The sequence below is a fragment of the Phoxinus phoxinus genome, assembly GCF_949152265.1.
Source record: "Phoxinus phoxinus genome assembly, chromosome: 3".
Classification (NCBI taxonomy): Eukaryota; Metazoa; Chordata; class Actinopteri; order Cypriniformes; family Leuciscidae; genus Phoxinus; species Phoxinus phoxinus.
In genome coordinates, this window is record NC_136878.1 from 6,671,382 (window position 1) to 6,698,652 (window position 27,271).

At 38.4% G+C, this 27,271-nt stretch overlaps 1 protein-coding gene across 1 annotated transcript in view; it reads right to left on the reverse strand.

Annotated features, from left to right (window-relative positions):
• ddr2l (discoidin domain receptor family, member 2, like) overlaps window positions 1-27,065 on the reverse strand; it is a gene marked incomplete at its 3' end in the record, with an annotated part of 40,354 nt that extends 13,289 nt beyond the window's left edge. Inside the window, exons 1-8 of the mRNA XM_079608621.1 lie at window positions 26,830-27,065; window positions 22,703-22,832; window positions 11,335-11,442; window positions 11,149-11,251; window positions 9,277-9,505; window positions 7,775-7,922; window positions 6,295-6,400; window positions 1,199-1,385 (exon numbers count right to left, since the gene is read on the reverse strand). Of these exons, the coding sequence (XP_079464747.1) occupies window positions 1,199-1,385; window positions 6,295-6,400; window positions 7,775-7,922; window positions 9,277-9,505; window positions 11,149-11,251; window positions 11,335-11,395 (834 nt within the window). The 5' untranslated portion in view covers window positions 11,396-11,442; window positions 22,703-22,832; window positions 26,830-27,065. The remainder of the gene's footprint in view (window positions 1-1,198; window positions 1,386-6,294; window positions 6,401-7,774; window positions 7,923-9,276; window positions 9,506-11,148; window positions 11,252-11,334; window positions 11,443-22,702; window positions 22,833-26,829) is intronic.
• Between the last annotated feature and the right edge of the window lie 206 nt (window positions 27,066-27,271).

Sequence of the window (27,271 nt, forward strand, 5' to 3'; positions counted from 1 at the left end):
CAGACAAAAAATAAATAAATAATACATTAAATATATTACGATTCAAAATTGAAGAATGCATTAAAAATCCACATAAAAAAAATAATAATTTAAGCTTCGATTGAAAAGTGGTAAATGATGAAAAGTGGAATCATTGATGAAAATGATTGGATTGAATATATTTATATAGAATAAATTAATACAGATGTTTAAGTTAAAAACATTTGTGTGATATGATCAAGATTACCAGAGGACCTTTGCATAATCAAAGATTCATTAACTTAGAAAAGTGGCTCCAAAAACACAATTTAGATAATTTTACTAAAATAATAAACTGTTTTTTACTAAATACTTAATTCAATTCTTCATTAACCCTCTGGGTGGGGACTAAGCCCTTTTTGGTCGGTTTTCTCTATTTTTACATTTGGGCTTATAAACCATATGTAATGGAGATGGAACACCAGGTGTTTGGCATCTATGGATTCAGAAAACCCTAAGCTAACATAAGCATGCATGTAATGTGTTTATAAAGGAAGTATGAGTGAAAAAAAAAGTACAATAAACTAGAGAATTTCAAAAACGAAAATTAGATTTTTGTCATGTATTACTGAAAATCACACCTCACACAACAATAGTGAACAGTTTTTGAACAAAAAATATATTTTTCAAACCCTTTGTTTGACAGACATATGTAATTGTTTGCGCACATTTGCGCTCTGTACTCCGCTCTGTTCGCTCTCCGTCTCCTCCTCCACTCGACGCTGTTTGTACATAGCTGTCCCTTACTATGGTACCATCCCTTGCAAGGCTACAGAGTCTTCTGGTTAGCTAGAATACGTCATGGTAACCTTCCTCTGATTGGGTAAGAAAAATATTCCTCCCAACAGCAATTTTTCCATTGGTCGTTGCGCGTGGAATCTGCCTAACAACATCGATTTCATTGGCCTTTTTACGCAGTGGTATTACGCAACCAGGAAGTGTGTATATATACAAACTGGATACCTGTTTTCAGCGGAATCTGAGGAAGACGGCAAAAAAGACCGCACCTCTCTATCATTAATAGTTTTTAAGATAATTACACATTTGTAAAAGTATGCAATTTTGGGCGGTACCGCCCAATCCGCCCCCAGAGACTTAAAAATACAAGCTTTACACATTGGTCCTGTTTACTTCCTTTAGTGCCTCGCTGTAATCACCACAGCTCTTCCTCCACTCTCACCTTCACAGAGGTGAAGTTTCGTTGTCTGTCAAACTGGAACTCCATCTCTACAAATCCAGGACCCAAGCTTTCGTTCCTCCAGCCCACGTAGTCATATCCGGGCCACAACCGGTACTGCCTTCTCTGTGCAAAGTCATCCTGACCAATCACACCATCCGTCAGCTGACCCAGACCCCCAGACAGCTTCCTGTGGGAACAGAGACAGACAGGAAGCACTTAGCTTTGGGCGACGAGTGATTAGCATTCATTCTAGAACTTATAAACTATCTTGATTGTTCTGCCACAGAATGACTCTGAAAACTCCACAATTGCAAAGTTGGCCAGAATCGGCAAGAGGATGTAGAATCAATGTGAAGAAACAGACAACCTCCAAACTATATATATAAAGCTTTTTTAAAAGGATTGTTCACCCATCAGCATTTACGCTTGTTGTTCCAAACTTGTTTGACATTCTTTCTTCAAATCATTCAACACTGGAATATACGTTTCATTTATTTATTATTATCGAAAAGTAATCGACTGATATTAGACATTTAATTGATTTTTAATGTCTTTGAAAGAAATCTCTTCTGTTCACCAAGGCTGCATTTATTTGATCAACAATAAAGTAAAAACAGCAATATTGTGAAATATTATTATCATTTAAAACAGCCGTTTTCTATTTGAATATATTTTAAAATGTAATTTATTCCAGTGATGCAAAGCTGAATTTTCAGCATCATTACGCCAGTCTTCAGAGTCACATGATCCTTCAGAAATCATTCTAATTTGATGATTTGCTGCTCAAGAAACATTTCTTATTATTATCAATGTTTAAAACAGTTGTGCTGCATAATATTTTTGTGAAAACTGTGATAATTTGAAACAGGATTCTTTGATGAATAAAAAAAAGTTCAAAGAACAGCACTGCATTTAATGCATCCTTGCTGAATAAAAGCATTTAAAAAACAAAATGTACTAACCACAAACTTATTTCTCTTATTTTATATTTAGGTTACTTTTCCCATCAACTAAAACACGCTTAAAATTTATCTTTAAAAACACCAATAGTTTAACAACAGTGTTAAATGTAATGTTTAGCAAATCTCAAAATGAATATTAATTTATCATTCTGAACATTATAATGCTGTGATGCCTTAATGTACTAAACAGTCTTTTAAAATGACGGATTTTAGTTTGTCCATGTTTTATATTTATTTAGACAATTTTGATATAAACTTTAGACCAAGATTTATAATAAATTTGATATAAATTTAGACCAAGAATTTTGATATCAACTCTTTTTAAAATACATTTTAATTTATCGATTATATTCATCGAGTGTATGTGTATGCGTGTGTATGTATATGCGTATATATATTTTTATCTTCTTATGTGTGTGTGTCACGAACACACACAGGAAAAGGTAGATCCAAGCGCAGTATTTATTTGGGGAAATCCGTACTCACAACCAGTCCAGGCAAGGGTCAAAATCCAGTAAAGCAATCCAACAGACACAAGAAACAGGCAGAAACAGGAACGGAAGTGTGGGGACATTAAACAAGGACTCCGTGACAAACACTGAAACTGACAGGGTATATATACACAAGTGCTAAACGAGGTGACGAGAAACAGCTGAACACAATGAACACTCAGTGACAGACAGGATTATGGGAAGTGTAGTGAAAATGCCTAGACACCGTGAAAACTGAGACCTCTAATGTTAAACCCAGGGAACCACCAGACACTGTGACATAACCTCCCCTCTACGGAGCGGCTACCAGACGCTCCAAGACCACAAGAAACAAACAAAACAAGAGTCCAGGCGGGAGGAGGAAAGGTGGAGGATCAGGGGGTGGGATGGGGGACCAGGTCCATGGAGGGGAACAGGAACAAGGGGAAACGGCTTAAGCGCCGGCCAGGGCGAAACAGACAATCCATCGGGCGGCCACGGCGGTGAAGACCCCTCGGGCGGCCACGGCGGTGAAGACCCCTCGGGCGGCCACGGCGGTGAAGACCCCTCGGGCGGCCACGGCGGTGAAGACCCCTCGGGCGGCCACGGCGGTGAAGACCCCTCGGGCGGCCACGGCGGAGACGACCAGGGTGAAGACGACCACTCGGGCGGCCATGGCGGTGAAGACCAAGGCGGAACAGAGACAGACCCAGGAACTGGAACAGACACCACCGGCTCAGGAACGGGAACAGCAACAGACACCACCGGCTCAGGAACGGGAACAGCAACAGACACCACCGGCTCAGGAACGGGAACTGCAACAGACACCACCGGCTCAGGAACGGGAACTGCAACAGACACCACCGGCTCAGGAACGGGAACTGCAACAGACACCACCGGCTCAGGAACGGGAACTGCAACAGACACCACCGGCTCAGGAACTGCAACAGACACCACCGGCTCAGGAACTGCAACAGACACCACCGGCTCAGGAACAGACACGGGCACCGGCTCAGGAACAGGCTCGGCGGGCGTGACGTGAAGCTCAGGCTCGGCGGGGGTGACGTGAAGCTCAGGCTCGGCGGGCGTGACGTGAAGCTCAGGCTCGGTGGGCGTGAAGCTCGGGCGGGGCCGGCAGGGCGAGCAGCTCGGGCGGGGCCGGCAGGGCGAGCAGCTCGGGCGGGGCCGGCAGGGCGAGCAGCTCGGGCGGGGCCGGCAGGGGAACTGGCAGATCAGGTTGCTCGGGGACGACCTCCGTGACGTGAACGGTCTCTGGATCGGCAGACGTGACGTGAACGGTCTCTGGATCGGCAGACGTGACGTGAACGGTCTCTGGATCGGCAGACGTGACGTGAACGGTCTCTGGATCGGCAGACGTGACGTGAACGGTCTCTGGATCGGCAGACGTGACGTGAACGGTCTCTGGATCGGCAGACGTGACGTGAACGGTCTCTGGATCGGCAGACGTGACGTGAACGGTCTCTGGATCGGCAGACGTGACGTGAACGGTCTCTGGATCGGCAGACGTGACGTGAACGGTCTCTGGATCGGCAGACGTGACGTGAACGGTCTCTGGATCGGCAGACGTGACGTGAACGGTCTCTGGATCGGCAGACGTGACGTGAACGGTCTCTGGATCGGCAGACGTGACGTGAACGGTCTCTGGATCGGCAGACGTGACGTGAACGGTCTCTGGATCGGCAGACGTGACGTGAACGGTCTCTGGATCGGCAGACGTGACGTGAACGGTCTCTGGATCGGCAGACGTGACGTGAACGGTCTCTGGATCGGCAGACGTGACGTGAACGGTCTCTGGATCGGCAGACGTGACGTGAACGGTCTCTGGATCGGCAGACGTGACGTGAACGGTCTCTGGATCGGCAGACGTGACGTGAACGGTCTCTGGATCGGCAGAAGTGTGTTTCTTCCTCCTCCGCCTACGATGGCAAGACGGTGGCATCGAGCCCACCGCCTCAGGGGAAGTTCCACTCACCGGCTCAGGTGTGTTGGTCATCTTCTCAGGAGACCCAGACGTGACTGCTGTATCCCACTGACTCCGATGCTCAAGGTATCTGGTAAAACCCCAAAACTCCAAGACTTCCAGACCCTTCATTTCCCACCCCGGCAATGGGTCATCAAGACAGGTATTAAAAATTCCTTTTAATGCTGCCTCATTATATCCCATTCCCCTCGAGAGCGTCCAAAAGGACTGAGCTATGCAACCCACCGGCAGGCCCTGCTGACGAAAGCTCATCAAATTTTGGACACGCCCCATCCTTTCTTTCTCCGTGGTAGGAGGGAGGATACGGTACCCCATCATGCTGGATCTCTAGGTGACGGAGTCCTTCTGTCACGAACACACACAGGAAAAGGTAGATCCAAGCGCAGTATTTATTTGGGGAAATCCGTACTCACAACCAGTCCAGGCAAGGGTCAAAATCCAGTAAAGCAATCCAACAGACACAAGAAACAGGCAGAAACAGGAACGGAAGTGTGGGGACATTAAACAAGGACTCCGTGACAAACACTGAAACTGACAGGGTATATATACACAAGTGCTAAACGAGGTGACGAGAAACAGCTGAACACAATGAACACTCAGTGACAGACAGGATTATGGGAAGTGTAGTGAAAATGCCTAGACACCGTGAAAACTGAGACCTCTAATGTTAAACCCAGGGAACCACCAGACACTGTGACAGTGTGTGTATACATGTATGCAGGGTGCGATTTGTGAAAAAAACAGAGGGGGGGATGTTTTGAAACATTTTTATTCATAAAAATAAATCATGCAACATGAACTTTATCACTGCATTTGCAGGAAATGTAAAATCTTTTTTCTTATTAACTCATGAAGCAGCCTAATGCAATATTTTTACTCTAATAGCTTATCTTTCCCCACAATCTTTCCACAGAACTGTGATCATGCAATAACGTTAACTTTACATCGTGATGCTGAGCTACAGTGAAATGATAGAAAAGACAGATGCATTATCTGTGTTAGCAATTCGCCTCATTCGCGTGAACTGGACGCGCGAATGAGGCTATAAGCACGGCGCCGCGCTAAACGCCTCATTCGCGTCTTTACATTGACTTAACATTGAAATCACTCGCGCCAGACGCTCAAGAGTGAGTGAGTAATCATTTTAAAATAAAATTGACTTTAATCAAACCACGGATCCGTGATAAGTTTTGTGATCCGTCTCGCCGTTAATGTAGTAGCACTATGATCACTTTGAGGGGGGGATAAATTTATCCCCACCGGGGATACAAATAATTAAGCAGAGGCAGGGATACATTGACCAGAAAGGGGGAAATCCCACGCATCCCCCCCGGCAAATCGCACCCTGCATGTATGCATGTATGTATGTATGTATGTATGTATGTATGTGCGTGCATATGTATGTATGCATGTATATGGATGTGTATGTGTGTATGGGGATATAGGTTCATATTTTTTATATTTGTATCTTTTTACTCTATGCTGCTATCTGGAGAGGATTGCTCCAACAGAATTTTGTTGTATCGCGCACACAATGACAATAAAGATCTATCTATTATAGCCATAACATATAAATATTTATCGGCTAATCAGTATTGGCCAGAGTTTTAACATCAGTGCATCCCTAAAAGCTAAACATATAGCATTAGATTAGACGCTCACCTGCGTTCCAGGGCCCCGTCGTACGTGGAGTCATTGAGAGGTGTGATGGGATAGCCAGGAGCCATCATGGTCTGGCCCTCTGGAGAGCTGTACGCCGTCAGGCCATCTGCACTCCAGGAGGAAGACAAACAGAGAGGTCCCAAACTTCAATATTGCTTTAGCTCCAGAATGTAATTACTCATTTCTCTTGGCTCACATTTAAGGCACTAGAGCAATTGAGTTCAAATGAAACTAACTTGCTGCAAATCAGACACTAGGGGGCAAATCTACACAGACCACAGCTGCTCGAACGTGACTGCCAAAACTGTCTGCTTCAGTCTGTAGCCCATATGTAAGAGTGAAACCGAATTAGCATGAACCGCATGACATCATGCATAACTCACGTCTATAAGCTTGTGCACAATCGGATTATGACAGTTTATCAAAATGTATAAATGTAGCCATTCGGCAGCTTAAAGAGATAGTTCACCCAAAAATGAAACTTCTGTCATCATTTACTCACCCACCCTCATGTCATTTAAAATCCATTAGACTTTCGATCTTCAGAATACGAATGAAGATATTTTTAACGAAATCTGAGAGATTTCTGCACCTCCATTGACAGTCTATTCACCCAAAACTCTGACAGTTCAAAACTCAGATCGTAAAATAAATCCATACGGATGGAACGATTTAATCCAAGTCTTCTGAAGAGACACGATCGCTTTATATGATGAACAGATTTCATTTACAGTTTTATACACATACTGTATTAACCTTGATGAGCGAACGTTAACAGAAGCTCAACTGAACCAGCTTGACGCACGAGAATGAACCTCATTGGTTCTTGCTGAAGCTCAAACGTGCTGCGTAACACAAGAATGAACCTCATTGGTTCTTGCTGTAGCTCAAACGTGATGCATAACACACGAATGACCCTCATTGGTTCTTGCTGAAGCTCAAACGTGCTGCGTAACACAAGAATGAACCTCATTGGTTCTTGCTGAAGCTCAAACGTGCAACGTAACACGAGAATGAACCTCATTGGTTCTTGTTTTCGTGACCAAAATACAGTGGTGCAGGTTTGACGTCAGAACCAGGAAGACTAATTTGCCGCTGGTTCCCTCAAGATTTTCCTATGGGGTTTTATTTAGTAAAATAAAGCCTGTAGTAAACATAACTTAACGATACTTTGACGTTTTGTTCTACAACGTAAACTGCACACCCATACTAAAAATGCTAATTTTGAAGCAAAAAACCCACATGCTTCTAGTAAGTAACTAGATAAGACAGATTGCGTTGCGAGTGTGTGCAGTTTATGTTGTAGAACAAAACGTCAAAGTATCGTCAAGTTATGTTTACTACAGGCTTTATTTTACACATAAATTGAAAAACAGGTGAACTAACTAACCCTAGAAGGCGCTGATAAATAATAAAGTGATATTTGTAATAATTTTGTATAATTGTAGAGTGTTAATTATTGGTAATTTCCATGACTTACCCTGCCAGGGGCATCCAAACAGCTCTACTCTCATACACACAGTGTGTATGGCATCCGTGACAGGAATCAAGCGCAAGAACCGAGTGATGATGGGAGGATGGAGGTCTCTCACCACAGAGTCGTAGGTGTTTATATTGCCCATTATAATCTGGAGTGCAGAAGAAATCAGTTAAACAATAAGGTACAAGATATTGTGGTATATATTATGAACATGCGGTGCATCCGAAACCGCATACTGTATAGTACGTACTACATTTGGTTTGAAACTTGCTTCACAATCATTAAAAAAGTGTTTCTATTCTAAATAGTAAGTAGCCTGGCTAACGCCAGACCCAATTCTCGTTGAGACTTGGGTCTGGGAACCACATGTGCATTTTCTCGTATTTGAGGCGTGGTTTACGAATGCGCCGGCGCCGTTTATTGGGTGCTAAGAATGTCTATCAAATGCGCCTGTACGTAGCTCATAACCAATCGTTTCCATTATACCAGATGACGTATGTAGAGAAATGGTTTAACGCCAAACGCTGCTCTTTTTTCTAAATAAAATTGCGATCCAAACTACTTAGAACAATATCTAAGGCTGCATCAAAAGGTAGCTTCGCGTCTGCTGCCATGTTGACTCCATAGATATAAACAAACTGCTTAGTTGTGTCGCAAAGATGTCGTCATCGTCTTGCTGCTCCCTCCCCGTTCTGTGATTGGTTCCCTAAACGAGGCGAAAATCAGGTCCATGGTTTCCAGACTGCCTTTCAGCGAGAATAAAATCGCGCTGCGCAAAGGCAGTCTGGGGAAACCCAGGCTAAATAGTAAGTGTAGTATGAACAAAATTCGGATTTAGTCATGTGACTAGTGGCATCGGTTGCGTCGCTTCACTGTCTGCCATTTACAAATCCTCTCCCGTGGCCTCATGGGATAGTAAAGTGTCCTGTCCATTGAATCAAACTTGCTTTGCTTACAAGACAACATTTACACCCAAACATAAGCTTTACTCTTCAATAAACAAAATAGTGTGAGAACAGAATTACTATGATTATTGATTACTTTGATGAAAAGTTAGTTTCAACTACACACTGCACATACAGTATAATGCACTATATACTTATTTTTTCAAAGTTTATTTTATTTTATTCTGGATGGATGCATTTAATTGATCAAAAGTGACAGTAAAGGCATTTATCATGTTTATTTATAATGTATTTCTGTTCAATCCTGAATAGAATCAGCTTTGTTATCACAGGAATAAATTGCATTTTAAACCGTTAAAATAGAAAAAAGTTGTTCTAAATTGAAATGCTTTTTTTTTTATGCAGCCTTGGTGAGCAGAAGAGACTTTTTACTTACCGACCCCAAACTTTTGAACAGTAGTGTATAGCATAATTGCTTTCTGATATAACTTATACATTTGCTCATATTAGTTTAGTATCAAACCTTTAGTTCATTCAGCTCATTTATATCAAATCTGATCATATAGTATCTATAAAATACACCCTTGTCTTTCCTACCTCACTGCCCAGGCGGTTTCTCCAGGAGATCCAGCGGCGTCCATCGCGACTGTACTCCAGACGGTACTTGCGTGCATACTCGTTGCCGGAGTTGCGTGCATAGCGACCCTGCGTAGCAACCACGGTGAGGAAGATGAGCTGACGAAGGTCAAGCTGAAGATACTGAACATCTGAGGGCTGCAGTTGACCAGCAGGACACCAGGCGCCGTCCCCTTCCTCGCGGTTTAACCTGATACAGACAGACAGATGCAAGTTATAAACGATCATTACGCACTCTAAGAGGTTTATTTAAAGAGGTCAGATCATGAGGAACTTAATTTTAGCTTGATTTTTTTGCAATAAATGAGCTTGATGCACTATAAAAACACTCCCCAGCTTTATTTACTATGACTAGAGCTGCACAATATGCCAGAAAATATTGTGATGTGAAAAAAATACGGGAAGTTTAACCAGATGACTTGAATAGCACTATTTGGAAAGAATGAATCATTCTAGAGTAGGGTGATTTTATTGGTGACCGCAAAAAAATAAATAGATCAGAGCACTTTTTTTAAGTTGGCTTGAAACAGAACTTGTGATACAGTCTTTTCTTCCTAATTGTGACGTATATCTAAGTGAAACAGATTCTCAAAAAAAAAAAAAAAAAAAAAAAAAAGTAGAGCGGGGCTTGATTTTGTCGATGGGGAATTGAATGGATTGATGGATGGTTGTGGTTTGCTATTGGTGGTTCTCATGTGAGTTACAGGTTGTCCCACCCTCGCGCCAGTGAACACGACGTCAGAATAGAGACGACGCCTTAAATTTTAATTAAACATTAAATAATTTAGAGAAAAATACTGTAATATTCCATAAAAAAACAAGAATTGTCCATTTTGATTTCATGGTGACAATTTAGGTGTTCATACCAGGGTTTACTCTTTACAAGAACCATTAAAAAAACTCTTTCCACTTGAGTTTTCATAGGCCATATTCACAGCTTTTGACCAATTCAATATGACTAAAATAATATTATATTATATTATATACAGGTGAAACTCTAAAAATGTGAATATCATGCAAAAGTTCATTTATTTCAGTAATTCAACTTAAAAGGTGAAACTAATATATTATATAGACTCATTACATGCAAAGTGAGATATTTCAAGCCTTTGTTTGTTATAATTTTGATGATTATGGCTTACAGCTTATGAAAACCTTTTCACAATATTCTAATTTTGAATTTGGGGTTTTCATAATCTGTAAGCAATAATAATCATAACAAATAAAGACTTGAAATATCTCACTTTGCATGTAATGAGTCTAATGAAATATATTAGTTTCACCTTTTAAGTTGAATTACTGAAATAAATTAACTTTTGCACGATATTCAAATTTTTCGAGTTTCACCTGTAATATAAATGTTGTGACTATTTTGAAACATATTTTAAACAGAACTATATTGTAATAACACTATTGTACAGTAAAAAAAAAAAAAAAACGAGTAGTACAATACATTTGATTTTACTATGAAATAACAGTACTAATATTTTGAATATTATAATTTTTTCTATTTATAAAGTTGGCTGGCAAATGAATAAACACGCTGCTAGTTTCACAGTGAAGTAACGGTACAGTATGTTCATCTCAGAACGGCTTGATTCACAGTGAGCGGATACGAGCTGTTCGGAGACTCTGAAACGCTGCATCAGGAACTACACGTGTGTAAAGGATGCACTTTACTCCGGCGGCACCTACATATTCACTTCATTAAACTGCAGCCTGCACGATTTGACAAATCGCACTAAGCCATATTGATTTTACTTTGATATATCGTGCAGCCATATCGACTACTACACTTCTGCACTTCAGTGTAGTCGGTCATATGCACATTACCTTGCATACTGAGGGCCTGTGGTTTCATACCACTGGCTGGAGGCAGTGATGTCGTCGTTTTTGATCCTCCCGTCCTCCATGCCGAGAGGGTAACGACAGTGAGCTGAAGGACACCATGAGAAAGTCAATGTTTTGGTCCTGACTGTATGAATGCATATGTTTGTGTAGGTGTGCATGTCACATTACCTGGGTCTATCTGTCCATTGATGTTCGTTTGTAAGATGGCCAGCAGCAGATAAAGCAGCATAGTGAGACCTCAGAGTCTGCCAACAGACCGAAGTGCAGACTACATCTCTGCAGAACACAAACAAACAACAGTAATGTGCCATCTACTGAATTACAGTCAATTTAACCGTCACAAGAAGAAAATTAGAAATTTCTACATGAAAGTGAAAATAATTTAATTAATTAAGAGCCCCCCCCCCCCTTTTTTTTTACAGTCAATACAAAAAATTAAAAACATTGAAACCTTTTGTAAACCAAAATGAAAAACAAAATACCTACAAGACTCATATTCTATAAATATACACTACCATTAAAAAGTTTGGGGTCAGCTTTTTTTTTTTAAAGAAAAAGAAAAGAAATTAATACTTTTATTCAGAAAGGAAACATTCAATTGATTAATTGAAAAGACTTTTGTTATATCAAGCAAGCACAACTGTTTTCAACATTGATAATAATAAAAAATGTTTCTTGAGCAGCAAATCAGCATATTAAAATGATTTCTGAAGAATCATGTGACACTGAAGACTGGATTAACGATGCTGAAAATTCAGCTTTGCATCACAGGAATAAATTACACTTTAAAATATAATAAAATACAAACGTTTTTTTTTTAAATCATAATAATATTTCACAATTGTACAGTTTTTTCTGTATTTTAGATCAAATAAATGCAGCCTTGGGGAGCATGAGACACTGATTTTCTGTGTTTTTTTTTAAAGCATGCTTGTGTTTTAACTGGTACACTATCTGCACTCACTGACTGATGTTGAAAAACGTTTAAAACATGTCAGAGAACCGACTATAAATTCAATACAAATCGGCACCCTGATGCTCTCGTGCAGGGCGCAGCTGCACAATCCTCTGGGTTTTCCGAGTCCTGTGGGAACCCACAGGTCATATTAGCATCACTGCTATGCTAACTATGCAAACTATGCCAGAGCAGATGTGGCCGGGAATGACGGAGAAGTCCAGCTCATTCAGGGTGGGACTCGCAATAATGATGAATAAAAGAGGCTCTTTCTTAAAACACACAGAATCACTGAGACTCCAATTGCAAAAACAAGAACTGTTACATAACATACCATGCCATTATTGAGACTGCACATAAAATGTGAACAATAATGTTTTATTGCCAGCAGTTAATCATGCATGCCATACTATTGTGCATTTTATGATTTAAAGTTAGTTCGATTACACTTTTTTAAAAATATATATATATTTTTTTTTTTTATTATACCTAGGGTGGATTGTAATTGGCTGTCAAGAGTTTTATCATTTATCAGCTGAAAAAATATCCTGAAAGTGATTCCAACGATATTGTTTTTTTGTGCCTTTATCTTTATAGTTTTGATGTGTTTATCTCTATGTAACCATGTTTATTGTTATCATTATAGTTATTATTGGTGTGAACTGGCCTTTATTCTTGGACACGTATCACACAATATATATTTAAAATAGTCATAATATTCTGAGGTTTACATCCAAAACTTTCGTTTTCGTTTTTAAATCATTGATCAACGAACATAAACAGAAGCTCAAGCGAATATGATTGACAAACTCATTGAGCTTCCGTTTATCACAACTGATGTTTGTCTTGATGATGTGAATTTTTGGCTAAATTGTGCAAAGCTACAAAAGGGCACAGCAAACCTGGAGCATAAAACTTTTTAAAATCACAATATTTATCAGATATTATTATTTTTCCTCATATGGTGCAGCAATAATAGACCCTTCGCAGGGAGCTTGATTGACAGGTGAACTGACCAATCATACTTCGCCATCCGCCATTTTGTCCGACAAAGTAGTCAAGAGAGTAACATGGGAGGATTTGAACTTGAAAAACGGAGTGTACTGACGCCTTTCCACGGTTAAAACAACATTCCTTCTGATGTTCATTCATGTTTATTTGATGCTACTGTATAAATGAACTAGAGGGAAGAGATGATCGGTTCACGAGCAGCTTTAACTGATGCTCTACAGCGATCTGTCACGACACATTAAAGAGTCACAAAACGGTATTTATTGTTTAAATTTTTTTTTAAATGACCAAATTTGAAAGGTGAGACTTTGTTTAAAATGTTTAATATCAAAAGTAACCCAAAAGTAACCTGGTCTGTCCTGTCTGTCAGCGTGTTGTCTCCTCTGCTCCGCGATGTGTTTTTCACTGCGTGAGAACATGGTGTGGCGTGAGAGCGGCGTAGCTTGTCGGACATAGCGACAGTAACTAAGGGGGGCGGGTCTTTGCGAACGGTCAATTGGAAGCGCTTTGAAACATAATAAACACCAACAAGTCAACATCCTAACAACCACCCTAGCATTGATGCAGAGTGTTTTGCATGGGCAAACACCACCCACACTTTCCTCAGAATCTAATTTACATGCATTTATGTTCCTGGCAGACACATCATAACCAAAGAGACGTGCAAGAAACTGAACAAATCAGTGTTCTGCAGACCAAAAGCCTAACAAAACTTTCATCAAAAGCCTAAGCCAGACTTCACCGCTCCTCTCCGGAGCCGTGGTCCCGAGGGCCCCTCTGATAGCAGTGAGTATCAGAGATAAATGTTAGTGTTGTTGTTAGGACAGACAGTGTGCACTTCAAGTTTCAACTGTGTTGACTGCAGTGCGATTACTGTGGAGGGTCTCTCTCTTTTCCCCAAACCTCAGACCACAGGAATGTGTCTGATTTCATGACTGCATCACGCCCCAGCCATTACCCCAGAGACAATTACACACAAACCATCATCAGCCATTACTTACAACTATGACAAGTTCAGCGAGTTTGGTCGTTACGAAACAGCATCACAGAAAACCGGTCCCGGCATGAATGATACTGTACTTCAAATCATTTCGCTTGTGCTGATGATTATCTGAGAGGTCCGGTTTAATGTGCCCCTATTATGCTTTTTCAGATATCACATTTCATGTGTTGTGTAATATAGCCATTTTTGAAAAAAAGGTCTGCAAAGTTTCAAAGATCAAAGTCCATGATAAATAGTTATTTTGTCCTAAAAGAAAAAAAATATTTTGAACTGCCTGAAATGAGTACCGTATTTTCCAGACTATAAGTCGCACTTTTTTCATAGTTTGACTGGTCCTGGGACTTATAGTTAGGTGCGACTTCTATATCAAAATTAATTCATACTGACTGAGATGAACATGATGAAGAGAAAACATTACCGTCAACTTATACACCGGAGCGACTTATAGTCCGGAAAATACGGTAGTCAGTAATAACACAGTCTTACTTCCTGCACAAACCTATGTAGGTTTGTAACAAATTTGCATAATGCCAGCCTATGGTCTTCATTGGCTGTCTGCAAACGTCTACTACGAACCACCCTAAATTTTGGAGAAACATTATCTTTTGAGTTTTAACAATTTTTGACTTTTTTTTTTAATTATTATTATTATTATTGGCCCCTTCTGTACTCTGTGACTTTGTTTATTTTAGCTCGTAAAATTCAGTAGATTATCATCCACAAGACATTGTGTTGTACATTTCATTGTTTTGCTTTTGGACTATCAGTTTTTTATGTGAAAGCAACTACTCACTGGACTATACCATCTACAATGAACTTTTAGACTTTTTAAAATGAAATATAATTTTTTAACTGAACTCTGTAAGCATTTATTTGGTTGTGGCATAATTGCACTATAATTATAATAAAAACAGTTCTGTCATGAAACTCTAGATGGCGCAGGCTAATAGGTCCTAAACCCATTCTGCGTGTAATCACATCATTCTCTATAGGGCACAGCTGATTGGTTCCTGCTGTATCAGTAGCCAATGAGCTCGCTGCTCAACCTTCAAATACTGGTCAGTATTTTCTGAAGCAGTTGCAACACGCTTTCAGAAACCCTCCACCTTCCCCAGCTCCACCTGTATAGATCTGCTATGGGTGATTCGTGTATGTTATATTGTACAGCAGCAGCATGTCTTACTCACAGCAAGTACTTGTTCTGCAGCAGCAGCGTAGCGGATCTATTCCGCCAAGACCAAATACGTGTCAATTAATAAAAAATAGCTTTTTGGCTAAATCTGGTACAATGCATCAAATGGAAACATTTATGTTAAAAATTGTACATGTGTCCTTTTTCAAATAAATGAACAATAAACACTACAGTTGTATCCGAGACCTGGAAGAGTTTGGTTCATGTTGATGAGATGTCAAGATGCTGCTGTTTCCTGCACTGCGAAAGTATGAGGACTCACACTGGAATTGATACTTTAAAACTGACGGTATCATAACTGTTCGGATCACTACACTTGCTGAGGAAGCCTGTGTGGAGCTGAAATTCAGATATGGTAATGGGCGTTTCGTTAAATTCCGACATGTGGTGTAAGCGGTCGACCAATCACAACAGACTGGGCCATCTGGCCAATCAGAGCAGAGTAGTCTCTCGGAAAGGAAGGGTTTAGAGAAACAGATTCCTTTATTGAGCATGTTTCAGTCACTGAGAAACCTTGGATGCTTGGAGACAAAACAAAACTAGGAACTTTTGAAATAGCAAAATAAACTAATCTTACCAACCAACCTTCGAATGGTGGTGTGTTATCAGAAAAGGCTTTTGATCATTACAGCCAATCATGAATGATGTGTGAAGGTTCATGTGTTTATCATCCAGCATGTTTTCATTGTGTTGATGAGAATACCCCATGAGCCATTACATAATTTGCAAGATCGGAACATATTTCACCTCACTTGTATGTGAACAAAAACATATGCACTTGCATATTCTTCAAACTAAAATTTCTGGAGTGCAAATGAAACGTTTTGAGAGAAAATTGTGTGCTACTTTATCGCCATTGCATGATAGGGGGCCACAGGTATAATGTGCATGCTAAAGGAAGAAGAGAGAGAGGTAGAGGGAGAGGATAGAGGTTGCAGATGGTTTATGTAATATTTGGCTCATGTAAAGGCCTGTCCAGTGCCGGGATTCCAGCCTTCTTGCTCATCTTTCTAAGGGGCCTCATGTGACCGACTGGGAAACACAGCAAAGCCACAAAACATTAACAGCACTAACAGACCCTTTGCTAACAGGGAGAATAAAAAAAGAAAAGAAAAAAAAAAGAAATACAATCTATTTTCTTTAAATTCAGCATAAATTAAAGGAAGTATGATGCATAAATGGATTACAATATACATTATATATTAGGATTGCCACAATACTTTTTCCCAAAAGCTTGAAATTTCACAATTTTCCTAGCCAATTTTAATATCACAGCAAAAATTAATAAGCTATACTGAACAAATTCCTTTATTGAGGTTTAATATGAATACAGTGTAATTATAAGCAAATTAAATAGTATTTGACAATGAAGTAATCAGCTTTAATTTGATCAACTTGAAAACAAAGTGGCGGTACTTTTAACATTACTATATGTCAAATTACCCACATTTTATATGGTAAAAATTACCCAAAATCCAGCATACAATTCCACTAAGTGGGATCTTAAAAACAAAATTGAAGCTAAAGTTGACTATGAAACCATTACCTACCAGGATTTACTTTAAAAAAAAATTCACTTCCAAAAAATGATTTTTTTTTTTTTGTAAAAAAGTAGGCTGGTTATAAAGAAACAGTAAGTAACAGATTGAGTTAAGTAGAAGTTGAAATTATCCAATAATATATTTACAACTTATTTCTTTTTATAGTGCACAGAAAGAAGTTTTCAGTCAGAAACTGCTTGTAAATATCAGAAACAATTACAAAGAAACGGCCAGTTAACTCAGCCAGGATTAAACATGAAATTCTGAAGTAGAAAAACCTACTCCAATAATTATTGTTTTATTTAAATTATTGTACACCAATTTTTTTAAAGTAGGTTAAACATACTGTAATTATGTTGCATTTGCACAGCACCTTTCCTGAAAAAGACATTGTATCTACAAAGTGCTGCAAACAACGAACATGCTGTTTCATGAGAGAAAGTCTATACCCAAATTCCACACTCTTTCAACTAGCATGTACATGCACACACGCTGACAAACATATGAACCTCTGCAAGCATGCAGGGACGCGTTTGCCCTACTGAGCTACAATTAAAGGACCGAGAGAAACGTGAACCCATTCTGTTCACTCATCTACACAACATGTTTCGCACACAAACACATGCATCACACTCACATTCCTACATCCCGGTGTTAGGGAACAGTTCACTCAATGGCCTCTGACAAGCCTTACTGCCAAACATCTCAAAATTATGCAACACAAACAACGTGAAGAGCGAAACCAAGAAAGAGTCGCTGGCAGCGCACCAGAGAGATAGAGCGAGAGACTGCACAAAACCACAGCCAGAACCGACATTAATGTTGTAAATAATCTCATTCAACAGTCAGTTAGTCAGGTTAGATAGACCTCTAATGTACTTCAAATGCACCACACAGGGGGAATACAACATGATACGAAAAACTGAGGCGTCTCAATGCACCCAAAACCAAATGCTGTTGCCTCAAGGACAAACTTACTGTGGCTTGAAGAAATCTTCAAGTCCTTAAAGGATAATTCCGGTATTTAACACCTTGAGTCTATATTGTAGTTTGTTTTGGATGAACAAGAGTGGTGGACAACCTTTTTTTGACAATGGTTCCTCTCTCGAGTTTTTGACTATAATAGAATTGGCCATGAACCCATTTAACATTGGAGTCAATGGGCATGTCCGAAAATGTCATTAAAACAGCCAATAATGTTTGTTTACAAAACTGTTAAACTCACCGAGTGGTTAGAGATGTTAGTTGATGATTATAAACAATATATCGTCGCAATATATGATTCCAATCCGTTTATTTTGCTATAGTGGAACTATTTTTTCAGACACTTCACAACCGTGTAACTTCCACTCATATTTGAATCTGAAGCGTTAGCACACTCCCGACCACTTGATGGCGATAACCGATGTTTATGTCTCGCGGGACACTCAAAATCGAGCGGGTCCTCCATAATCCACTTTTCATAATCCATGTTACAAGTAACAATTAATGAAGGTTTTGTTTGTTTATTTCGCTTACTCTCCCGGAGCACAGTTGCTCTTCTCGCTAGCCTTATGAGAAACGGAAGCGAACAAAAAGACTACATCGACCAAATGTAAACAGCCCCCTTTCCTTTTCCGGTAGCGCATTTATATTAACGAGCACTCAGTCCTTCAACAGAATTCAATGGGATTTTACAAAACGAATACGAATAAAACATGACAGAAACTGTATTTCGCAACACTTTTTGTTTCTGGAACATCAAAGAACATAACTAACCACTCGGTGAGTTTAACAGTTTTGAAAACTAACATTATTGGCTGTTTTAATGACATTTTCGGACATGCCCATTGACTCCAATGTTAAATGGGTCCATGGCCAATTCTTTTATAGTCAAAAACTCGAGAGAGGAACCATTGTCAAAAAAATGTTGTCCACCACTCTTGTTCATCCAAAACAAACTACAATATAAACTCAAGGTGTTAAATACCGGAATTATCCTTTAATCTATTCAGTTAATGCTAAGACCTCTATGTTTTCCAAGCATGAAAAGATCCCATATGAAAGGGAAAAAAACAACTGAGATATTTGGAATATGGCTAGCAAATATAGATTTTTAAATTTAATTTAATGGACATGTTTTTATTCAAATTCTGTAATCCACGTCATTTTTATAGATTTCATTGTACCCGGCAATTAACTCATTTGTTTCTAATGTTATTTCAAAGAGTGTGAAGGGCAAAATATTAGAGGAAAAAGCTGATTTAAACAAAAAAATTGAGAATGCCATTATTCAGTAACAAATCAAATAAAACAAGTATCTGCACAATTCTGACCTTGAACAGCCTTTTGTTTCATGGTCTTGAATTGATCAAGTCTGAGAATAGCTGAGAGGCCTTGCATAGACGTAAGATTGGTCAACAACTCAAAATAACTTATGACAGCAACGAATCAGCATCATAGTTTCTCAAATTTCAATATGAAATAGTGAAGTGACCACTTTCTTAATAGCAGGAGTGTAGGACTAATGCTTTTCTCTAGTGGTATCACTTATTGCTGCTAATAAATTAGTAACTTGGGATAAGTGTGCAGTTTTAATATCTAGACTACTGTTTAAATGTTTGGGGTTGGCAAAATTGTTTTATGTTTTTGAAAGAAGACTCTTATGCTCAACCAAGGCTGCATTTATTTGACCAAAAATAAAGTGAAGACAGTAAAATTATGAAATAGCTACAATTTAAAATAACTTTTCTATATTTTAAAATGTAATTCATTCCTGTGACGGTAAAACTGAATTTTTTCAGCATAATTTCTACAGTCTTTAGTGTCACATGATCCTTCAGAAATCATTCTAATATGCTGAGCTCCGGGGACCCAAGAAACATTTCTTATTATTTTCAATGTTGAAAACAGTCCTGCTTAATATTTTTCGGGATGCTTGATGAAGAGAAAGTTTAAAGGAACAGAATTTACTTGAAATAGAAATATTTAGCAAAATTCCTCTTTATCGTCACTTTTATTATTCACACACATATTATTTTCTAAATTAATTTCTTTTAAAAATGAAATCGAGAAATTTTGCAAACAAGACGAAATCTGCTTGCAAAGCCCATCCATCCCCTATACAGTCCATCGGGGAATTTGTTCTTATTTCTGGGAAATCACTTGGGTAAGAACAAAATTGTAAATAATGAGCTTCACTTGCATTCAATGTACAGTATTTTTGCAGGCTATTAGTGAATAAGGCTTTTCTTCATCACATCTACTGTGGTTATTAATAGCACTCAACCTCTCTCATCAAATTCATATTGACTCTATAACAAACACATGCTCTCTTGCATCCCCATTACGACATAAACAAAACCATCATCAAGCCCAAAATCAAACAGTTGACGACAGTAGCCATTGACTTCCATAGTGTTTTTTCCCCTAAAAAAATGGAAGTCAATGGCTATCATTTTTTATAGTTCAACAGAAGAAAGAAACTCATTCAGGTTTGGAACAATATAAGGGTGAGTAAATGATGACAGAATTTGGTTGAACAATCACTTTTACGTCCTGCAGAAACGTTCACAGATACACGATTGAACAGAGAGCCTGATAATCAGACACAGACAGAAACAAGAGCGGTGTGAGCAAGCATGAGTGAATTTATGAGAATTTACGCTCGAGGCATTTTTCATTTATTAGGCAACATCTGACCTCTGCTCTGGCACACAACACTTTCTTGCATCACAGGAGAAAGAAAAACAGTGAAAGTCACTTAATAAAAAACACAGAGGAAATCGTTGTTCTAACCGGGTTTCTGAAGATTAGCCTCGGATTCTCAGTTACAAATGCTTTATCGTTAATAAACATCAATAACTTGTCACCTCTCATGCAACAGGTGAACTTGATGAATTTCAATGAAAGATCTTTCACTTTTCAAAGCAGCAACATATCAATCTATCACCAATTCCTCCTCACTGAGAGCAATCCACTGAGCGGTGTTGTTCTTTCATGAAAGTTTCCAATACATTCCTGTTAATACACTGGGCTAGTCGTTACACTTACTCCAGTGAATATTTCTCAGAGTAAGTTTAGTCATTTTTTTCTTAAAATCAATTCAATAGCAGCCACTAAATAGTCTATTTAGGCTTTTCTGCACAATTTTAACAGTAACACATTTATAAATGTCATTAAACATCAATCTTTGAAAATGTAACAAATGAAAACATCGCTTTTAGAGAGTATAAAGTTACAACTAAAAATAAAATGTGACAACGTGCCCCAATGTGATATTGATATGGACCAATGTGAAAGTCACATTCATTTCCCCGAATTGGTTCTTTCGAACAGTTTGAGTGAAAGAACTGGATAAAAAAAAAAAAAAAAAAAAATCTGGGATTATTTTACGGTATGATGCAATTCATTTCTCTCTCTACTAAAACATTTTTGCATGTTTTGATAAAAAAAAAAAAAAAAAAACACTCTTCGTATGCAAGTCTAAAATATATTTTTTTTTTAGTCTGTTAAAGAAACTGCCTTTTTGCCCCATCAGTAAAATAACACATTCAGTTCGAAATTGGACATGTTGGAAAGAATCGACTCTCGGTTCACAGAGTATTCAAGTTATAGCAACAGTCAGGTTCTGGTAAAAACCCCATTCATTTTCTCCATAGGGAAATTGATGTTTAACTGTAACTTATTAAGCTTTAAAGACAGACCTTTGAGATACAAGGTTGTTAATCCATGCTATTTCTCCTGCTGAAGACTTCAGCCGTCAGTATTTTTAAAATAATCATGTTTAACTTTGGACTTCCTGGTGAAAAACAACATTACCCATGATGCTGTAAATAACTATTTTGCACCACTCCCATTATGCGAATGACTTATATATATATATAGGCTATACACACACACAGTTTTATACATAATCATCATTTGTAAATTATTAGTTTAATATTTCTTTATCGTTTTAATTCAGGTATGCTGTTCGCAATGCTTCATGGGATTGTAGTTTGTCACAGTACACAGTCTTGTACTTGAAAATCGGACAAAAAGACAAAAGGTAGGCCTACTGCAATTTGTCTTTTTTGCTTCAAATCAAAGTTTGTAGTGTTGTGATTCATCTCAATTTGCTTGGTTCATTGCGTGTAACTCTTTAGCAAAGCCTTTTTCACAAATCCCTATTCCCAATGGGAAAAATGTATTAAAAAAACATTTTTTCAGAAACAAACGCCGCTAAAAAAAAGTGGCCAGCACTGTTGCACTTCACCGCTCGGACTGATTGATTGAGTCTGATTCGTTAACGAATCGTTCAGACCGGTTTGTTTGTGAACCGACTCGGAAAAACGATTCATTTACATCCCTCCCTCGTGCAGAATCCATAAGGTAAAACATCTAACAGATCTTTTTAGAGGTAGTCATGGTAACGGCGATCAGTTATTATCAGTTTTTATAGGTAAAGGTTAGACATGCGCACTGCGGCCTGGTTTATAAAACTGATTGTCAGGAGACAAATGAAAACACAAAGCATCATCTTACAGAAACAAACTCATCAAGACAATAAAGTGAAAAAACAGCCACAACAATTCCACCATTCTACGTTTATAATCATCAAACATAAAAAGAACCATGTGGATGATATTGTCAATTCAAAACTTTTTACACAATCGACAATAAATGAAAGATGTCTAAAAAAAAAACGTCCAAAGTTGGCAAAACAACGTTTCAAGCATCTATGAATCACCTCGAGTTCATCTGATCTGAACGCAAGAGTGTTTCTCAATCGCAACAAAAGAGTCCAGAAAAATCATCAACTTCAGTTTGTCTTCAGAAACTTTTCTATCTTTCGCTTTAAACTGACATATTACCTGTTTTCGGGATCCTGACAATCGTTTCGCCGAAGTCACATCCGAAAGTCAGCACGCCATTACAGATGTCGAGGCATTGTGTTCAAGAGTTTATGTTCTTCAACACTGTTACAATGCATCGGAAGATCTGCTGCACAGGGGAAGAAAAAAAACGGTTCAATGTGATTTTTACATCACATCCCTCTTCCGGCCACTTGAAGAAGGAGAGCAATGAATGTAACACGGAACAACTGAAGGGATACATTTGGAATAGAAACAGTATATTATTACTAAAATATGCTGTAAAACAAGATATAGGCAAGTTTTCACAAGGGTTATATAATCCTAAATTCAAATCAGGGTTATTATTGTTAAGTTAAACTAAAACTATCAAAACATTTTTGTTAATTAAAATAAAGCTGAAATAAAATATTAATATTGGATGGGAAAATTAAAGTAAATGAAAATGTTGCCTAGGTAGCTAACTAAAAATATATAAAAAAAATATTAAGAAAATAAGAATATTAATTTTTTATATATAAAATATTAAGTAATAAAGTTAACTTAAATAGTAATATAAAAATATAACTATGACAAAAGTACACAGCAAAAATAAAAATTAAAGTAACAACTAAAAATATAAAAATAAATGCAAATTCAACATGTTAATATAAACTATATTCGTATATAGGCTAAATAATACTTAAATAATAATATAGTTCAGCAATAATTCTAGCAATTGTTTTAGCGGGCAGTCCAATAAGAAGCTAGTTAGTAGTCGAGACGTGAGGTTATCTAGTTTTAGGACTTTGGGGCTGAGAGCAATCGTTGGGCAATATTTGGAAGGTGGTAAAAGGCAGTATTGGAAATAGAGTTTATATGAGATAGAAATGTAAATGAAGAATCACCAAGGTAACACCCAGGTTTTTAATAGGTCAACAGGAAGAGCTGAAACGGAGCAAGCGGATATGTAAATTTGCTGGTCATCAGTATAACAATAATAGTAAAAACATGAAAATGGATAATATGACCAAGGGGTAACAAAATAAATATTGAAAAGAAGAGGTCGAAGAACGGAGCCTTGAGGGACACCTTGAGAGAGAAGATTTGAAGTTATGGACAGCAATGAAGAATTGTCTCATTGAGATATGATGTAAACCAAGAAAGAGCACTAACCATGATGCCTATAAGCTGAAAGATGTGAAACAAGTATGTGATGGGATACAGTGTCAAAAGCTGCTCTTAAATCAAGCATGATGAGAACAATAATAAGCCGGGATCAGCAGGCCATTGGTCATTTTTAGCAGTGCAGTTTCAGTGCTATGGCCTAATCGAAAACCAGATTGATAGGGATCAAGAAGATGAGATTGTAGCTGAGAGGCAACATTTTTTTTTAGCAGTTTAGAAACCAAATATATGTTTTTATTCATAGCAGAAGAAACTAGTCCTGATTTCTTCAAAATATAACAGCAGCCGTTTTTAATGATAGAGGGACAGACATAAGCAATAGAAGAGATTACAGATAGGCAGCCTTTAATAAGTGAGGAAGATGCTGGATCTAACTGACGAGTAGATGAGTTTGTGCAACTAACAGAAGATGAGCTGTGAGAGAAAAGCTAGACAATATGTGCTTTATGGGGTGAGATGGAGACAAGTTGTTTGAATTTTTTTTTCATAAATAGATGTTACTCAATGTGAGTATTATATTTTATTATTTATTAATTGTATTTATTTATGTCTGCAAAAGGCTACTTAAAAATCGATTATTTCAGGCAGTTACTGTAGTTGCTCATTTGGTCCATCAGGGGGCAGCACAGACTGGTTTTTCGGTCTCTCTGACAGCGGTGGGGCCTCAGCTGGTTTGGCACTGGAAAGAGATCTCCATTTTTTTTAATTTAGTGAAGAGTGAGACAGCATTTACGTGCAATCTGGTGAAATATGATGAAAGCACACACTAATTCTTGTGAAGTTCCAGGAAGGAGACTCCAATGTCAACAAGTTTCATTATTAAAACTGCTTTTCAACCTGTTATGCAGTCTTGGTTAATATATGTCTTTACTTGACTTGACTTGTATGAGAACTGAACTGAGCTGAACGATGACATCATGTTTTTGCAGGACTGATTTATTGACGAAATTAACCATTTCAATAATTGATGATCTTTACAATGGAACTGAATCAACACTGAACTGACTTCAGCTGAACAACATGCAGAAATGCTTCATTTTCCTGGTTTCACTGTAAAGCTGCTTTGAAACAGTATATTGTATAAAGCACTAGGTTGAATATACTGGTAAAGGGGGACATTTTCTGATAATTTTCCTTCTGCATCATTTTTTATTATGATCCAAATGTCTTAGCCCCTCATATGATACTATTCTAAATGGCTTAAAGAACACACCGACTTTTTGGGACTTTAGCTTATTCACCGTATCCTCCAGAGTTAGATATGTCCATACATACCCTTTTCATCTCCGTGCGTGCCGTAACTCTGCCTGACGCACCCAGCGCTAGCCTAGCTTAGCACAAAGACTGGAGGTAAACTGCTCCAGCTAGCATATTGCTCCTAATATGTGACAAAATAACGCAAACATTTTCCTATTTACATGTTGTGATTTGTATAGTCACATGAGACAGAGCCATCTTCTAACCGTATACATACTGGGAACTATATTATCAGAAGGCGAAGCACTGCTACTTTTGTGGAGTGATTTGCTTGCAGCGCCTGAGAACTGAGAACCTGTGACTATACAAATCACAACATGTAAATAGGAAAATGTTGGCGTTATTTTGTCACTTATTGGGAGCAGTATGCTAGCTGGAGCCGTTTACCTCCAGTCTTTGTGCTAAGCTAGGCTAGCGGTTGGTGCGTCAGACAGAGTTACGGCACGCACGGAGATGAGAAGGGTATGTATGGACTTATCTAACTCTGGGGGATACGGTGAATAAGCTACAGTCCCAAAAAGTTGGCGTGTTCATTTAAGAGCTCTACTATACAGAATAAAAAAGAACGAAACATTAAACACAGGATGGATGACTATTCCTCAAACACACATTGACCCCAAACCGCATTTTTCCAGGTGCTACTGTCAAACTGGGACACCTTTATTGGTAAACTGGGACACTTTAAACACATTCAATTGTTATTCAAGTGTAGGCCTAATTAATTAAATACAGGATAACAATATAAACAACAATAATAATAACAAGTACAGCAGATTCACCCACTTCCCACCTCCCTCCCTCGCCTGGCCACAATATTTTGTATTGGGTTTAATTTATTTCATAAAAATTTACATTTAAAAAAGGGGAACCTTCATGAACATCTCTTATAGGCTAATTAATTTCACACAGGCTAAATTTCATTTCTGTTTTCTGTACAATAGTTTAGTCAAAACTTCAGTACAGCCAGTGCAAGTGAATGCCTCCCCGTCTTCAATGAGGCCATTCTCCTCGCCACACGTCTCAATATAAGCAGTTTAAGTCAATCTTTGTTGAAATATCAAGCAAGCTAACTAAATTTATGACGGACGTATAAAAAGGGAACTCAATCCCCCATTAGAATAACTTGAATGGCTGTAAAAAAAACCCAGGAAGATTAATATAAATGTCATTTAAAAAAAAAATCTGATTCATCATGACATACAAAGTGCTATAATATAACAATTACAAACGATCCACCTCATTTTATGATCTCATGTCATGTTATTTCACTTACCATCATGGTTCACTGCAAGGTTGCTGAATATGGTGTGCCACACACCCACGAAAGTATGTCATAGCCACATAACTGATTTTTTATCACATACTTGCTTGTGATGAGCTCAGTGTTGATTTTTAGTAATGGAAGTAATATACATGTAACTATAGAAATTATTAAGGAAAACTGTCCCATTTTACAAATTGTCCCACTTTACCAGTATTCACTATTTAAAAACAAAAGTGACTTTCATATAGGCTACAGTCAATTAGTCATTATAGGGGGAAAAATAGGGTCGGGGTTGTGGATTAAATATAGGCTAGGCTACATTTCCAGGCATTCATGAGTTGTAATGTTTTCACAGCCTGACCGGCAAAATCTATCTCACTTAATATAAAACATCACAACTGTCAGGAAGTGCTTTGTCATTCTGGCGTAGGCTACTGACCTGTTCATCCTCAAAGCAACCGGTCACGAGCGGCTCAACCAAATGACCATGTAAAAGTGATGAAGTATTTGGGAAAGCCCTCTATTAAACAACTCTTGAGTGATGTTACATAATTTCCTCTCTTCTGCTGCACGGCACGCGTGGAGGAGCGAGAAGAGGAAATGAACACTCGGGCAGAGCATGTGATAAACACCGGAAATAATATTGATCCTCGAGGGAAAGTTTGGAAAAAACATTGTGAGTTGAGCAGGGATTGTTCACTTGTATGTAATATTTAAACTGATTCACAAGTTCAAAATTATTGTGAGTTTTCCATTTGCATTATTTGGAAAGATAATGTTTGTATTGACATATCCTTAAGACCCGTTCACACCAAGAATGTATAACTATATTAGCATCCACACCACCAGCGGACATAGCCATAGGCTAAACATATCGTTCT